Consider the following 18,165-nt stretch of genomic DNA (forward strand, 5'->3'; position numbering starts at 1 on the left):
AAGAAGCTGTCACAGGATAGAGTAGCATATAGAGTTGCATCAAACCAGTTTCTGGACTGTTTTTCACAGCAACAAACATGGTTCTCATTTTGCAACAATGCCTCTAGGAATCTTTTGAGTGAATTTCTCTTACTTCACTGCATGCCCACTCCAGCAGCAGATGTTGTACAATTCAAGCACATCATGGTACTTCGTTTCAGGGTTCAGCTCACAATCTTTGTCATTACCATTAATCATGGTAACATCGCGACATCCGTTTTTTAAATCACAATTAAAGCCAAGTCACCACCCCAGGTTCAACTTCGTCAGCTGTCTATCAGAACACTTCACATTACGAACATGAGCTAGAGTATAATCTTTGTGTTATGTTGACCTACATACTATTTAACTCATGTTTTCATGAATAAATCTGTTGAATTCTATCTATTATTCAAGTATACATGAGCCCATGATCACCTTTAATAATTTTACTTACTGATGTATGAAATAATAGCAGTAATCTTCAAGTAAAAAAATACAGTATGTCATCTTCAGTTCCACTACACAGGATCTAATTTTATAGTCATTCACATTTAAATCCATTGCATATAATTTTCACAGTAGTCTCACTGAAGTGGTGGTTCTCTGCCTTAGAGATATTGAGAGGCAGATATTCATTAGAGGTACTCAAACGCCTACCCACCAGAGAGGCATATTGTATGGTTTGACATCTGGAGACAGTGACTTTGCTATTGTTATCATATGGAAGCATGAAGAGAGTCGTTTATTCCTGCTTCCATACGCTAGTGAAAGGGAATTACTAACAGTCATATAGGATATCCTCCACTAAGCACTGTATGGTGGCCTGCTGAGCATGAATGTAGTTTTAGATGTAGATGTAATGCAAAGTCCGTCAGTGACCCCCAAGTAAGTATCCAGACACTAATGGCTGACGCATAACAGGAACTAAAGGTGACAAAACAAAAGCAGAAATGCAGGACCCCATTTTTAAATTTTCCTTTAAAAATGGAGATCCAGGAAATCTGCTGCAGATTAATTGTTGCTCCACTGCCAAGATGAGTAATTTAGATATTAGTGTCAATGGCATAAATGAAATAGCTAAAATTAGACAAGGCCCCAGGGCCCAATTGATTTACATTCTATAAAAGATTTGCATCTGTGTCAGTTCCTGTTTCAAACATGATTTACCATAGATCTCTCAACAAAAGGTCTACCTGCAGGAGTTGGATGAAAGCACTAGTAACACCTGTTTACAGCAAATGTAGCAGAAATAATCCATGAAATAATGTTCAATATCTTTGACATCTATCTGCCTTGGAAGCTTGGATAATATCCTGAACTCAAATGTAACAAAATATACCGAACAGAATGGCATCCTCCAAGCAAATCAGCATGGTCTCCAATAACACACCACACAAAAACCTACTTACACGTAACATCTTGAAAGCCATGGATCAAGGCAGACAGCTAGATGCAATATTGCATGTTCCCAATAAGCATTCAACTTACAAGGTAATATTTCCGTGTGTAAATAAACGACCTTGATCAAACCTGGTGACCATGTAGAGGGGGAAAAAACAATGCAATACATATTTTTATGTTTGCACCCAGTTTCAATTTTAAGGGCTAAAACACATCACAAAAGGCAATTTGACATTTCAGGTTTAGAAGGAATATCATAGAAACAATGATATGTAAAAAATGTTTTTTATAAATATTGGTATGGAATTAATAGTCTTGCAAACTATATAATCAACTTTTGTAATAATTTGAAATTTTGCAAAATAGCCCCCTACTATTAATTAATTTTGAAAAATGAAGACTTTAGTTACAGCAGAAATTAAAGAAGCTTTCAAGCCACATACATTTGTGCATAATAAAGCTGATTTTTTAAACAATGTGCTGTCAGTGTTAGCATAATTAATTAAAATATGAAAATATTATTAATCTAACTGAAGTGCTAAAAACCATTAGGGCCTAAAGCAAAGTGTCATCGGGTTTGAGATTTTAGCATGTATGGTTTCTCCTAACATCTGCTTGGCTTACAGTGAACCAGCTTTATCTTTTCCTGTAGCCCCATACAGTATATACGAACATTCACTGAAAGCTGTCTCGCCGGTTACTCGGGTGTTAATTTCCATATGGGCCCAGAGCACAAAGTGAATTTTGTTGCTTTGCATTGTTCAATTGTTATGAAGAGTACACAAGTAATTTAGTGTCTGCATCATGCATGTGGTAGTAATACTATATAATCAGAGGTGTATTGGCAGTTTTATCTGAGCCTCAAGCCACAGCATGTGCTTAATGAAAATGACGATAATGAGGACCATGAAGTGTTGCAATAGGTCTTAATTTTGTTTTTGTATGTGATGTATCTAGTATTTGTACTTTATGTTCTGATTTAATTTTACATTAATTACTAACTTTACAGTTGTGTAAAGACACTATTGTCACTAGCCTGTACGTGGAAAATTTTGTGAACTAAAACTAATAATAAATATAATCTTAAATATTGATTAATATTTCATAACATAATGTGGGAAAATAATTTTTAGTAGGAAGTATAGAATATTGAGACTTGATTAAAAACAGTTCAGACCTATGAGACTTTTAGTTTGTCTACAAAATTTATTTTCACAAGCAACTATTTTTCTCAAAACTTTATTTCTGTACTTTGGGCCCTTATGGTTCTTTATGCATCAGTTATTTATTTTACTTATATATGTCTCGTGTTATAATTAGTTATTTTGTGTTTACATTCTTTTTCTGTTTTTTCGTTTACCATTTCACATACATCTATTTTGTTACCTGAAAATAATAAGTAACTCATTATTATGATACAAAATCAATACACTAATGTTAATCTGTAAATAAATGCTTAAAACATAACAGTTTTTTACATCATGTGTATAAAATGAACGACATTTCTTCACATTATATGTACAATGGAGAACACAATATAAAACAAAATTGTGCAGGATTTCAAACTGACACAGATGATCTTCTAAGTAGACTGACTCATATCAGGCATCTTTCAGTAGATTAGAAAGCCTTGGCGAAGAGAATTTATTATGTGCTAGTGATTGCAGCTCGATTATATCACTTCTCAACTGGAGATTGACATCATTATCATTTAGCAGAACTAAATGTGGAAATCTTCTCAAAAAGCTCTTCCAGTATCAAAAGCCATATATGTCCCACAGCTGTACCTGTACTGTCAAGCCCTTAGGTTTCATGAGATGAACAAGTTCCTTGTCCTCAAGTATGATGTTCTAAACATTACTTTCTCATTGACTACCCTAAGAATCTAATAATAAAACGGATTTTTGTCCCATACTAGGAAAGAAATTATCTCTCAAAAAATTTTTGGTCTGGTCAGACATTTCTTTAACAGATTTCGGTGCTATCATAAGGACGTTTGTTAAAACTATGAAAAGGCAGGTGGTCAGTGTGAAAAAAGACAGTTCGAGCATTGAACCCAAGGACAAGCAACTTCTTCATCCGGTGAACCCAAAGGGCTTGACAGCAGAGGTATAGCCATGGGAGGTATGTTGCTTTCAATGTTAGAAGCTTGTCAGAAGATTTGCAGATCTAGTTCTGTTGGATGATTATTACATCAATCTCCATTTGAGAAACAATATAACTTATCCACAGTCACTGGTACATAATCAATTCTCTTGATCAAGGTTTACCAATGTTCTGAAGTATGCCTGATACATATCAGAATATTTAGAGGATCACCCACAACATTCTCAAATCCTTCTGAATTTCGTTTGATGTTGTGTTCTCCACTGAGTATGTTATGTGAAGAAATTTCGTTTATATTGTGCATACAGATTATCATTATTTTAATGATTTTGTATCATAATAATGAGTTATTCTGTATTTTCAATTAAAAATACACTTACATGAAACAGTAAAGAAAGACAAAAAGCACAAAATAACAATTTAAAGTATAAGACGAATGTAAGTAAAATAAATAATTATGGTAAGAATGAATGTTTAGAAATATTATTAGTTACGTTGAAAATACACTGACAGCGCACTATGTACAGCTTATTTTCCAAAAATGGTATTTCAGAAACCAGCTCCATTACACACTTGAAAGATTATTTATTTTTTCAAAATTAATTAATGGTGGTGGTGTATTTCGCAAAATTCCAAATCATTACAGAAGCTAATTATACAGCTTTCAAAAATGTTATGTATATCTCAACTTCTGTAAGAAAAACATTTTTGTATATCATTGCTCCAAATATATTCCCTTTAAACCCAAGACGCCAAATTAACTTTTGGGGTGTGTTTTACCCTTTCAAAGTGGAACTGGTCACAAACACAAAATATGTATTTCATTAGTCTGCACCCTTCACAGACCTGCCAAGTTTCATTAAGATCGTTTGTTTACACTAGAGAATGTGCTGTTGACAATACCATATGAATACTTGTTATCGAATTTACAATAATATAGGATATCAAACTAAAATTGTAATTGAATTTAGAAATTTTTAATAGGGAGGGCTCAGTAACCTGTCTTGGATAGAGAGTAGTCATCAGCCCTAGTAGTAACTTTGGTATGCCATGAAGATGTATGTTCGATCCCTTATTGTCGATGTATATTAATAATTCGGTGGAGTATATTTATATTATTTTCAGAGTTTTTTGTTGAAATAATGCAGTTATCTCAACTAAAAAAACACTGTTCTTTGCCTTGTTTCACAAATTTTATTATTTTTACCACACAACATAGGTTTTGGGTTATAAGCCCATATTCAAATACATTACAGAGTCCAAAGATGGTAATGGAAATATAAACATGATGATAAGGCAAAGATAATCATCTCAACTTCTTAATCTATCGATCCTTGGCTTAATGCAAAATCACTTTAATGACCATTTTCGTCAAATTACATGTGGAATTAAACAATTCAGCCATTACACTAACATGTCGAAACACACCTAGGAATAAAGCTATACATCAGTCCAGAAGCTTTTATCTACTGATAGATTGAGGCCCAAAGTTTTACTTCAATCCTGGAGTTGTTGGCTGACGTATAACATTATTCCTAGGTATGTTTAGTCACGTCAGTGTAATTGCTGAACTATGTAATTCCATGTGTAATTTGTCAAAAATGGGCACTGAAGTAATTTTACATTAAACCAAGAATCCATACATTAAGAAGTCGAGATGACAATCTTTGCCTTATCATCACGTTTGTCTTTGCATTACCATCTTTGGAATCAGTAATGTATTTGGAAATGGGCTGATAACTCGAAACCTAGGTTGTGCAGTACCAATAATAAAAATTGTGAAACAGGGCAAGAAACAGTGTTAGTTTAGTTATTTTACAATATTTCACCAAGAACCCACAGCTGATTCAATTAAAACAGATGCAGTTCTCTATAATGATGGAAAAATTGCACAAATTTTGTCTCAGGCCTAGATAACTTTCCAGTAAGATGCTTAGATTAGCAATCTGTTTTACATGTTTGTAAATGTAAAGTAATACACTTCACAAAATGTAGAAACGTGACATCATGCGACTGTAATATGAATGAATCGCAACTGAAGTCAGTCAGCCTATGCAAATACTTGAGTGTGACAACTTCTGAGGATATGGAATGCAATGATTATACAGAATTGGTACTAAGTAAAAGAGGGGTCAGCCTTCTTTGGTTCATTGGTGGGATACTTCGAAAATCCATTCAATCTGCAAAGAAGACTGACTGCAAAATTTTCATGCGACCCATTGTAGAATATTACTCAAGTGTGAGGGATCCATACCGAACAGATCTAACAGATCTTGAATGTATACAAAGGAAGGCAGTACAGATAGTAAAAAGTGTGTTTAACCCAAAGCAGAGGATCAAGGACGTGCTGAACAATCTTGACAGAAGTACTCTTGAATATAGTCTCCCATTACCTGCAATAGCTAAATTTTGAGCTTCAGTATTCAATATTAACTGTGGAATCTTCGAATATTCTGCAGACCACCATGTGTCACTCGTATATAGACTGCAGAGACAAGTAGTCTAATCACAGCAATTACAGAGGCATTTAAGCAATCAGCCTTTCTATGTTCCACATGCAAATGGAATGAGAAGAAACCCTAATACAAGGTACAGTGAGAGGTATGCCTCTGTCATGCATTTCACAGTGATTTTTAGAATATGTATTTACACTCCTGGAAATGGAAAAAAGAACACATTGACACCGGTGTGTCAGACCCACCATACTTGCTCCGGACACTGCGAGAGGGCTGTAGAAGCAATGATCACACGCACGGCACAGCAGACACACCAGGAACCGCGGTGTTGGCCGTCGAATGGCGCTAGCTGCGCAGCATTTGTGCACCGCCGCCGTCAGTGTCAGCCAGTTTGCCGTGGCATACGGAGCTCCATCGCAGTCTTTAACACTGGTAGCATGCCGCGACAGTGTGGACGTGAACCGTATGTGCAGTTGACGGACTTTGAGCGAGGGCGTATAGTGGGCATGCGGGAGGCCGGGTGGACGTACCGCCGAATTGCTCAACACGTGGGGCGTGAGGTCTCCACAGTACATCGATGTTGTCGCCAGTGGTCGGCGGAAGGTGCACGTGCCCGTCGACCTGGGACCGGACCGCAGCGACGCACGGATGCACGCCAAGACCGTAGGATCCTACGCAGTGCCGTAGGGGACCGCACCGCCACTTCCCAGCAAATTAGGGACACTGTTGCTCCTGGGGTATCGGCGAGGACCATTCGCAACCGTCTCCATGAAGCTGGGCTACGGTCCCGCACACCGTTAGGCCGTCTTCCGCTCACGCCCCAACATCGTGCAGCCCGCCTCCAGGGGTGTCGCGACAGGCGTGAATGGAGGGACGAATGGAGACGTGTCGTCTTCAGCGATGAGAGTCGCTTCTGCCTTGGTGCCAATGATGGTCGTATGGGTGTTTGGCGCCGTGCAGGTGAGCGCCACAATCAGGACTGCATACGACCGAGGCACACAGGGCCAACACCCGGCATCATGGTGTGGGGAGCGATCTCCTACACTGGCCGTACACCACTGGTGATCGTCGAGGGGACACTGAATAGTGCACGGTACATCCAAACCGTCATCGAACCCATCGTTCTACCATTCCTAGACCGGCAAGGGAACTTGCTGTTCCAACAGGACAATGCACGTCCGCATGTATCCCGTACCACCCAACGTGCTCTAGAAGGTGTAAGTCAACTACTCTGGCCAGCAAGATCTCCGGAACTGTCCCCCATTGAGCATGTTTGGGACTGGATGAAGCGCCGTCTCACGCGGTCTGCACGTCCAGCACGAACGCTGGTCCAACTGAGGTGCCAGGTGGAAATGGCATGGCAAGCCGTTCCACAGGACTACATCCAGCATCTCTACGATCGTCTCCATGGGAGAATAGCAGCCTGCATTGCTGCGAAAGGTGGATATACACTGTACTAGTGCCGACATTGTGCATGCTCTGTTGCCTGTGTCTATGTGCCTGTGGTTCTGTCAGTGTGATCATGTGATGTATCTGACCCCAGGAATGTGTCAATAAAGTTTCCCCTTCCTGGGACAATGAATTCACGGTGTTCTTATTTCAATTTCCAGGAGTGTATTTTTCATCCAAAAGCTCTTTCCACAGTGTGGGATATAGTACACATACATACTTACATGAAGTTCAGAGACAGTAAGACTTCAGCAAATAAATGATTCTTTCTTATCCATTGTCTTGTTTCAAGTCTCTTTTGTTTCACACATTCTAAAAATTCTGTTACTGAACAGAAGTAGTGATGTAATAAGAATACCCTCACGTTAAAAAAAAAAAAATGCGAACAGTAAAACAATTTTTACCTTATATGGAAGACTATTGTAAATCAATACAGTTTTAGAAGTTTGTGTCCTTACTGACTGAACATGAAGCTTCTCATTTTGCCTTGTATCATGATAGATATTAATTTTTTATTTGTGTTTTTTAAATTCCTTGTAACAAATTTTCAAGTTTCTACCTCATATGAGCAGCAAAGTGGGAAGATTCACAACTTTTGTAAGAGGCATTTGAAAGGATCTGTTTTGTCTAGGGTGTTCCATTTCTCTTACAGATCTTTTCTATACAAGCTGGGTAATTGGATAAAGTATGAACACTTGTTTCAGCTGAAAGTAGATGTACACTATCATCTTATTTTCCTTCAGCTTTTGTACCGTGTGGCTGCGGCGTTCGCTACACGCGTCCGTTGTCTCCATTTCGCTGTATCATGGGCTGCATCTGGGTGGATGTTCACGCATTTAAGGTCTTTATGAATCGTATCAACGCAACGTGGCGTAGTTTGTCCTTTGGGTCTTCTGCCAAGGACTTCAAGCGTGTAACCCAACTTGGCAATAGAGTCATCACTGGACCGGAAAACATGATCAAACCATCGAAGACGACTCTCACGCATCTTGTCTTGGATCGGTGCAACACCAAATTGTTTCCTGTCATTGGAAACGTGATCTAACTTAGTGAGGCCTGCTGTCCACCTTAGCATCTTCGTTTCCAGTACACTTCGACAGTGTTCTGTCTCAACTGCAGACGGCCAGCAGTCACAACCATACAACTCACAACCATCGTATAGTAGATGTAGACTATAACATATTTTATTCAGTGTCTCTTTTTTTGTTTATATATGTATTTCATTTGACGTCACTTGAAGATACATGCCTGAAAGCTTTGTGTTCAAAGATGTAATCTTGTTGGAGTCTGTTGTTACAATGATGTTGCATAGAATATCTTTTAATCAGAAACACAGGATTTTTTGGTGTTATCATCACTGTAATAACCACAAACCATCTATTTAGTTAGGCTATGGTTTTATTTACAGCTGCTAGTGACTGAGTTGGGTGTTTCTTGTAATAAGGATGCTTGTGTCATCCGCAAAAAAAAATTATTTGTGTCTTAACTGCTAGGTCTAGATCATTTGTATACAGCTAAAAGAGGGTTGGCGCAAGAATTGATATTTCAGGAACTCCTTTTTTCGAATTTGAGCGTCTGAGAAACGTGACTTAGTATTCTCCTTCCGTTCACGTTTTATTTGCTTTTTCTGTGTCCTTTTTGTCATGTATGATGTGAAACACTTCAGTAAAGTGCCTCAAATACCATACTTTGAGCTTCTCCAACAGTATGTTGTGGTCCACAGAGTCGAAGGCTTTACTTAAATGTAAATAAGTGGTAGTCGAATTTTGTTGATTGTCTTGTGTTTCTAGAACAATTTGTGATAGATTATAGATGGCTTCAGTTATCAATTTATTTTTCGAGGTTCCATGCTGAGTATCAATAAGATTTTTGTCTAAACATTTCTTTAACGTACTACCTATTACTTCTAACTTTTTCTATGATTTTACTAAAGTATGAATCTATAGTTTTCTGCAATTTATTTGACTTCTTTCTTATGAACAGGAATCACTTTAGCCATTTTTATTCAGTCTGAAAGTCCCCAGTTAGAAAAGATGAATTGACATCCGCCTGAGGCAAGAAAATGTTTGTAACACATTGATTTGTGATGTAATCTGGAATATGATCCATTCCAAATGGTATTTTATTGAAAGTTGATGTAAAACAGATGATTCCATGACGAGTTGTTTCGAAAATGTAGAGTGAAGAGGAACAAAAGTGTACTTTGTTTTTCTATTTGTTTCTTCTTCCTCTTTTGTCACTGACTATTAAATTGATTGTGATATTTGTATAGGCTGGGGATCAGAAACACTATTTTTTATGATTCAGATTGATATTTTCTATTTTAGGGGATGCTTCATTTGCTTCCGTTTTTAATACTTTCGACACTGTTCGGCTTTTATTTCCTGACTCTGAATGTAAATGTAAAAACTCCATGTGATCCTTGAAGGCTATGGTGAGTGGTCTGGATCTGCAAGTATTGAGCAACTGTAGAAGGCGGCTCTTTTCAATGAAATCGGTATCAAAGATATTGATTTGCAAAGATGTGACTGATGCTAATTTGTGGATTAGCTGGGGGTGTAAAAATATCTCGATCAGGGGTTTTGGTATACGACATGTGTGTGTTGTTCTAGTGGCGTGCAGAAAGAAATAACGAGTAGCACAAAACTTTTTTTTGTGTTGAATACAGTGAATTGAAGTGTGGTATAGTTAGGCTTTGACAACTGTCTTGCTATGGCTTCAAAAGGTGGACCAATTGCTCTTGGCACCGATGGAGCTGATTTTGTGCATCGACAGCGTGTAGCAGCACAGTATCAGATTAGGTTTGTGTTATTTTATTAAGTAGATTATTTGAACTTTGCTTGTCACTACTTTAGGTATCGTCTGTTTCTTAAACCAATGTTGTACGTAGTTTAAAAAACACAAATGAAGTTACTTCCAACTAAGTTCCATAAAGAACCTGTTATGCTTGTAACATTCAGAGTTTTTACCAGCTGTAAATTATGACGCAAGGAAACATGTGATTGGAGTAGATGGTAATCAATGGGAGTTTCAGCGAAACTTTTTAGATTGCGGATTCATGTATTTGCATGTGAAAGTTTTGGAATAAATAACTTTCCGGTTTAAGCGCTTTCTTATCGCGCAAATTTTCTAGAAATTATGATTTTGTGATTCAGTGTCATTCCACGTTATTAAAAACTAACAAACCAGTCTGCATTAATCAAAGCTATAAAGAAGAATGATTGATTTTATCAGTATTTGGAAATGCATTGAACATCGTCATTGTAATGGAACAGTGCAGATCTTGTTTGACCAATTTACTAAAGAGTAGTCGGACTACCCAAAATAGTGATGAGTTGTACTCCAACTTCACCAGACCAAACTTGCAGTGTAAAATTTACATCATGTGTGTTTCATGTTTACCTTGAGATCTTCCAACAGAAGCCTTGTCACAGTCATCACGTATATTTTCGTAGTTACTGTCCAGTACTCCCTCCTACAATATTGCTGCTTTAACATCTTTCCTGGGAGACAGTAATAGGCATAATCTGGTTGTACCTCAGATTTCTTTTCTCCCCCATTCTATTCAGCACCTCTTCGTTAGTTACATTATCTAGCCATCAAATCTTCAGCATTCGTCAGTGGCACTCTATTTCAAAAGCTTCTATTCTCTTCTTGTCTAAATGTGTATTGTCCGTCTTTCATTTCCATACATGGCTATATTCGGTACAAATACAATCAGAAAAGACGTCACAACAATTAAATCTATGTTCGATGTTTACAAATTTCTCTTCTTCAGAAATGTTTTTCTTGCCCTTACCAGTCTACATTTTGTATACTCTTTACTTCAGCCATCATCACTTATTTTACTGCCCAAATGATAAAACTCATCAACTACTTTCTAAGTGTCTCATTTCCTAATCTAATTCCATCAGCGTAGCATGATTTATTTTGAATACATTCCATTATCTGTGTTTTGCTTTTGTTGTTGTTCATCTTACATCATCCTTTCAAGACTGTCCATTCTGTTCAGTTAATCTTTCTGTCTCCGACAGAATTACAATGTCAACAGCAAACCTGAAGGTTTTTACTTTTTCTCCCTGAACTTTAATTCCTACTCCAGATTTTTCTTTTGTTTCCTTTACTATTTGCTTAATGCACAGATTGAGTGTCTGATTCCCTTCTTAACCACTGCTTCCCTTTCATGCCTCTCAACGATTAGTATTGCCACTGGTTTCTGTACAAGTTGCAAATAGTCTTTCACTCCCTGCTACCTTCAGAATTTACAAGAAAATACTCCATTCGACATTGTCAAAATGTTTCTGAGTCTACAAATACTATTAACATAGGTTTGCCTTTCCTTAACCTTCCTCACAAGGGAAGATGGAGCATCAGCGTTGCCTTGTTCCTACATTCCTCTGGAATCCAAACTGATCTTCGTCAAGTTCAGCTCCTACCAGTTTTTGTATTTTTCTGTAAAATATTAGTGTTGGTATTTTGCGACTGTGATGTATTAAACTGACAGTTCAGTGACGTTCACACATGGCAACAACTGCTATATTTGCAGTTGCAGTTATTACATTCTTCAAGTTTGAGGGTATTTCACCTGTCTCATAGATCTTGCACACAGGATGGAAGAGTTTTGCTGTGGCTGGCTCCACCAAAGCAATCAATAGTTCTGATGGAATTTCATTTACTTCCGGGGCATTGTTTCTACTTAGGTGTTTCAGTCCTCTGCCAAATTCTTCTCACAGTTTCATACCCCCATTGTATGTTCATCTACGTCTTCTTCCATGTCTTTAATCTTCCGTGTATGAACTTTTGAGATACTCCTTGCACCTTTTCCTTATTTGTGTAGGGGTGGTTTTCCATCTGAGCTGTTGAGATTCATACAGCTGCTTTTCTTTTCCATAAAAGTCTCTTGATTTTCCTGTAGGCAGTATCGATATTTCTCCTTGTGAAATATGCTCCTAAATCCTTAGGTTTTCCCTCTAGCAATTCCAGGTTAGCCATTTGCACTTCCTGCCAGATTTGTACTTTAGATTTTTGTATTCCTTTTTTCCTGCTTCATTTTTGTATATTCCCTTTCATCAGTTAAATTCAATATTTACTTGTGTTATCGAAGGATTTATACTAGGCCTTGCCTTTTTACCTATTTGATCCTCTGCTGCCTCCACTATTTCATCCCTCAAAGTTACCTGTTCATCTTCTACTGTATTCTTATCCCCTGTTGTAGCCTGTCATTGCCTAATGCTCACGTCTAAAACTCTCAACAGCCTCTGTTCTTATGAACTTTCCAGGCCCATCTCTGTAATTTCATACCTATTTTCAGTTTCTTTCATTTTAATTAATATTGTATATTAAATCTATTAATGGGTTATCTGTCCAGTAGACAGTGTTTGAAAAGTGTTAGTGTTTATTAATCTAATCTACAGTTGAACTTGTATCCACAGATTTAATGACTTATCATATGTTAACAATTTAAATACTTAAAATTGCATTATACAAATTGCAGTAGGGCCTAGTCATTTATAGAAAACAGAGTTGTGTAAGAATACACCACTTTGTGTTTGCAAGAAGAGGGCAGTATTATAGATAGACTGAGTTTGCACTGACTTTAAATAAAAGAGAATCTTGTTCGATAGCTGGAAGTAGAAATCCTCTATCAGACTTTGATTTACCAAGCAAGGTGGTACAATAGTTGACTCACATTGTGATGACAATGGTTCAAATCCCCCTCTGGTCATCAGATTTAGCTTTTCCTAGATTTCTCTAAAATCGCTTAAGGCAGATGTCAGGATGATTCCTCTGAATAGGCTTGGCCAGTTCCTTCCCCAACTTCCCCATATCCAGGCTTGTGATCTATCTCTAACTACCTCATTGTCAAAAGGATTTTACATTAGTCTTCCATCCTTCCTATGTTTGATTTCACTTATAAACTTCTTGTGAGTACTAGAATGTTTCTTTTCTTTGCACGGGTATTTTAAAGCCCATTATTTGTAACAAATTGTGTAGTATTTAATCTCTGATAACCTTACTGTGGGAAATGAAAATAGTTATAAACAAATATTTAATACTGTAAGATTTCTCTAAAGTTGAATGAGCTGTAATGATGCAATATGCGTGACTTGTAGCAAAAATGAAAAGTGTATAAAAATTAAACTTGAACTCATTACCATTATAATAACCATTTGGGGATTACAGAAGTGGCCGATCCACCCGTATGCATTGACCCATGATGTCATCAATATGGCGGAAATTACCATTCTCAACGTCTTGAATATGGTGCCTGTGACATCCCTACATAAACACGACAACAAACACGAAAATACATATAAATACAGTAACATTTCCCTCCAAAAATATAATCAAACTAATGCGACAACCACTGGGTTTTTTGGGTGGGGACAAACTAAATATGAACATATAAAACCACACACTACAACCCAAAACCTCACAAAACAATGACAAAAAACCGATGAAAGACAACACAAGATTCCCACATTCCGCTACACCCAGAAAATCCACAGGAATTGGTCACTTCCCTTCACCTACATAACTCAACAGCAAGTATCGATACCCAAAATAAAAACATACAACTACAAAAACTGGAGTCAAGCCGCAACTATCGATACCACAAAACCAACACCAAAAACAACAAAAATTGAAATCGAACACTTTGCTTGACCTATATAGGTCAACTACAACTGACGATACCAAAGCAAATACAGCTATGACGACAGAAATTGGAATCGAACATATCCCTTGACCTATATAGACCAACAGCTGACGATACCAAAACACATACATCTTCAATGACAAAAATTGGGCTTGGACACTTCCCTCAACCTACATAGATCAACCACAGCTGACGATACCAAAAAACAAACACCTACACATGCAATAAATAAAACCAAACTCATGACACATCAAAAACCCAAAAAACGTCACAACTCGCAAACAATAGACCCAAAAAAATGACTACTTACCACGAAAGAATTCCGGCGCTACACACTAGCTTAGTGATCCCAATGACACACACACACACACACACACACACACACACACAACCAAAAATCTTCGAAACCACTCACAACCTACCAACCCCAACCCCCTCCCCCCTCCAAACTACACTTTCCCTTTCCCAAAAAACAAAAATCCCTCAACAAATAAAAACCACAAAATAAAACAGATCTTCTGCAACATAATCATAGCCCCCCCCCCCCCGCCCCCTACAATCCAACCTGCCTAAATCCTCAACCATTACCCACAATGCACCCCCCCCCCCCCCACATACTAAACCCCTTCTACTAACATCTTACTAACTGGCCTCAGAAAAACTCAAAAAATACAATACTCCCCAGGGATGCTCTTTCGGTAGTAATACTCAGGTTAGAAGAGCGCCTCTTTCCCCTACCTATGACTGATTTAACCCCCCCCCCTTCCAAAAACCCCTCTATTGTATTGGTACACGCTCCAGTTTCATATTTTTTAACTCTAAACTCTGATTTACAACTAAATGATCATAAACCCTCTTCCCCAACCCTCTATATACTCCTCAATTAATCCCACCAATTTCCTCTTAGTAACACCCTCCAAAACCCTGAAAACACAATCCGCTTACCTCCACCCCCAAAATAACGCCCCCTCCCCCCCACACACACACACACACAAACAAACCAACCGGAGACTTACCTATCCCATACTTTCTCTTCCCAAACTGAGATTCATGTATCTCGACCACCACTCCAGGCCCACCCAACTTACCCCTATACTTCACATATTCCGAACACACTTCCCTACAAAAAGAATACCAATCTAAAACTTGTTTTTTGTCCACCTTCTAAGATTTCTGATCTGCTGGGATCGGTGAAGGATGATTTGTTACTGCGGAATGTGAGAATTTATAAAGATACCGGGTCAATGTGGTATGACTTACATGGGACAGACAACGCGTACAGTGAAAGAACGTTGTACAGAACATCGGCTTTGCACTCTACTACTTCAACCCAGTAAGTCTGTAGTTGCGGAACATTGTATTTCCAACAGACATTCAATGGAGTTTGACAAAACTTCAATTTTGGCCACAGCAGCAACGTTTTGGAACTCCATTATCAAAAAATCTGTGGAAATACACATTGCGGAAAATATAATGAACCATGACAGTGGTTACCAACTGAAGACGCCAGAAGACTTCGATAGCTGCGGCCAGCAACAGTACCGACTGCAGCTGAGTCTTGCAGTTCCACCAGTGAGGGTGCTGCTGCTGGGTGGTGTTGTCCTTCTGTCTCCGCGACGTCAACACATGTGCACTATATAAGACGGAGCTGAGAACGTCTTCGTCAGTCCTCGTTCGGTTCACCTGAAGATGGCTGGCAGTTGTCCAGCTGAAATATCTTGGAGTGAAGTTTACGATGACCGGCTGCAATCCCGAAATCTCCTCAAGTCATTTTATAGTCGTACCCATACCTAATTAAAGAACCCACACCATAAATTAAACACCTTACCACATGACAAACAGCAAACTAATAACACCTATCTCCTATCGACAACGCAATCACATAAACAAAAAACAATTAATTAATAACTCACTGAAATCAACTTCAATTCTTCAGTACAGGCACACTGAAAAACTGCACACTGCCACCACCAAATCTCAAATGAACCCAATACACCACGTAACGTTCACACACACACACACACACACACACACACACACACACACACACACACACACACCACCATCACCATCATAACAAGACGACATCTACAAACACAACCAACTCATAAACTACACTCCACATCATAATGACGTCGCACATCAGGACACCCTTACACCATAATGACGTCACACACCATGACACTTTTATGTCATGGGTCAAAGCAGACGGGTGGGATCGGATGCCTCCGTTGACCCACCATTTGGAGTGAGAGTATGCAAACAAGCTACACTTTGAAAGTTGATATGATTTGGATTAATATTTTGTGGTGTTTATGTACATATTTTATAATTAAATTACATGAAACAGTTTACAATTATGACTGCCCGCGAAAGGCAAAGGTCCCGAGTTCGAGTCTGGGACCGGCACACAGTTTTAATCTGCCAGGAAGTTTCATGACTGTACTTAATGTACAATGGCTTGGTTGGTAAATGCTAAATTAAAAACCAAAAGCTGTAGTGCTCAGTTCTGTCAGTGCCGGGGTCTGTTCTATAATATACTACTTCAGTCGCCTTTGGGCAGTTCCACATCAATTCAATGCAGCGCTCAACACAGATCACTCATAAATTTAATTTGAGTGCATTCAATGATCTAGATGAGAGATAAAAAACTACCTGTCAGCAGAGGTAGATGACAATTGTGAAAAAACTTACAGGTCTGCAAAGTTCAGAAATTGTATGAAATTTATGTGCATCTCTCTCAACATAAATGGTTAAAATTCTGGTACCTAACACACATACATTAATGAAACTGATGTCATTGAATAGCTAATGAGTAGAACTTTACATTGACGTGCAACATGGTGGGTTTCTAAGAATTTTCACATTAAGGGTCAGTGATTGTGATGTTTGACCTTGAATATGTCAAAACACCTCATCTTCAAATATTTTTGGAAAAGGTATGTTGTATTGCTGCAATATGTTACTATAAGCATGGTAAATATCAAGATAACACATGCATCATGCCCAAAAATTTATTTCATCTCCACCCCTACACTAACAAAATGGAGTGAGCAGCTGTGCATCCATTTTTTATTTTAAGAACAGCATTCACTAGTATTTTGTCCAATTGGTTAACATTTCTTGCTGTAAACAGCCATTCAGAGAGACTTTTATTTCAGCCAGTCATCATTACCTTGCTTCGCAAGTATTGCTAGTTAAGTCAAAATGCAGTGTACATCTGCTGTGAAGTAGTATTTAGTAATAGTTTGTAAAAATAATTGGTTTCAAGTCAAATTGTAGTGTATCAATCCATTTAAAGCAACTGGTCATGCAAGAATACAGAAGAATTTGAGGAATGTTCAGGAGAAGATGGTAAACAATTGCCACGCCATATTGCTAGGTGGAAAATTTGCAGCAAATGTAGAAAGCAAATATCACAAAACTCATAAACCCCTGAGGATGTTGGCTTAGCTGTGCTAGGGTCTTCCAGAGAAGATTAAATAGAATTGGCTCTTTCACTGGATTCTTTAAATAATGTACTTTTGTATTTATGTGACACTCTTGTGAAGAGAGAAGCTTCAGTGCGAGATATGGTACACAATGCAAAAATTGAGATGGTTGTCTCACTGTTGGAACATACTTATGTGGCATAACTGGAAAAAGAAGAGCATGAAAAAAAATGGAGACAGAGAAATCATAGTCCAGCTGAAAGATAAGTTTCACAATTCAGACTCTATGTGCGACAAAATATAATTTTTTACTGTACTTTGAAAGAGCTGAAGTATCTGGAAAATTATGAAAAAATGTTCCACTTCAGATTGCATGGTACAAAAGCAAAATAGTAGCAGGACATGGTATATTCGTGTCATCAAATCCAAAGCAGGGTAAGACATTGTGTGAGGAAACTGACCTGTATATGATTTTTACTGTGAGCTATGTGATGCCAGAAAGAAAAGATAGTGTGTCTGTGGAAGAAAGTGGAATTGGAGTGCATAACCACCAGCAGCTAGTGTTGCACTAGATGTAAATATTGAATTCTCAAAACTTTGTGAATTGTGACCAAAGCACTAGCACTGTGTTCTTGCGTATGGG

At 38.0% G+C, this 18,165-nt stretch overlaps 1 protein-coding gene across 1 annotated transcript in view; it reads left to right on the top strand.

The window, feature by feature from the left end:
* Positions 1-9,990: 9,990 nt before the first annotated feature.
* Positions 9,991-18,165, top strand: part of LOC124721281 (protein jagunal) — a 50,721-nt gene continuing 42,546 nt past the window's right edge. The window contains exon 1 of the mRNA XM_047246169.1: positions 9,991-10,234. Within this exon, the coding sequence (XP_047102125.1) occupies positions 10,146-10,234 (89 nt within the window). The 5' untranslated portion in view covers positions 9,991-10,145. The remainder of the gene's footprint in view (positions 10,235-18,165) is intronic.

Source organism: Schistocerca piceifrons, chromosome X (assembly GCF_021461385.2).
Source record: "Schistocerca piceifrons isolate TAMUIC-IGC-003096 chromosome X, iqSchPice1.1, whole genome shotgun sequence".
NCBI classification, from domain to species: Eukaryota; Metazoa; Arthropoda; class Insecta; order Orthoptera; family Acrididae; genus Schistocerca; species Schistocerca piceifrons.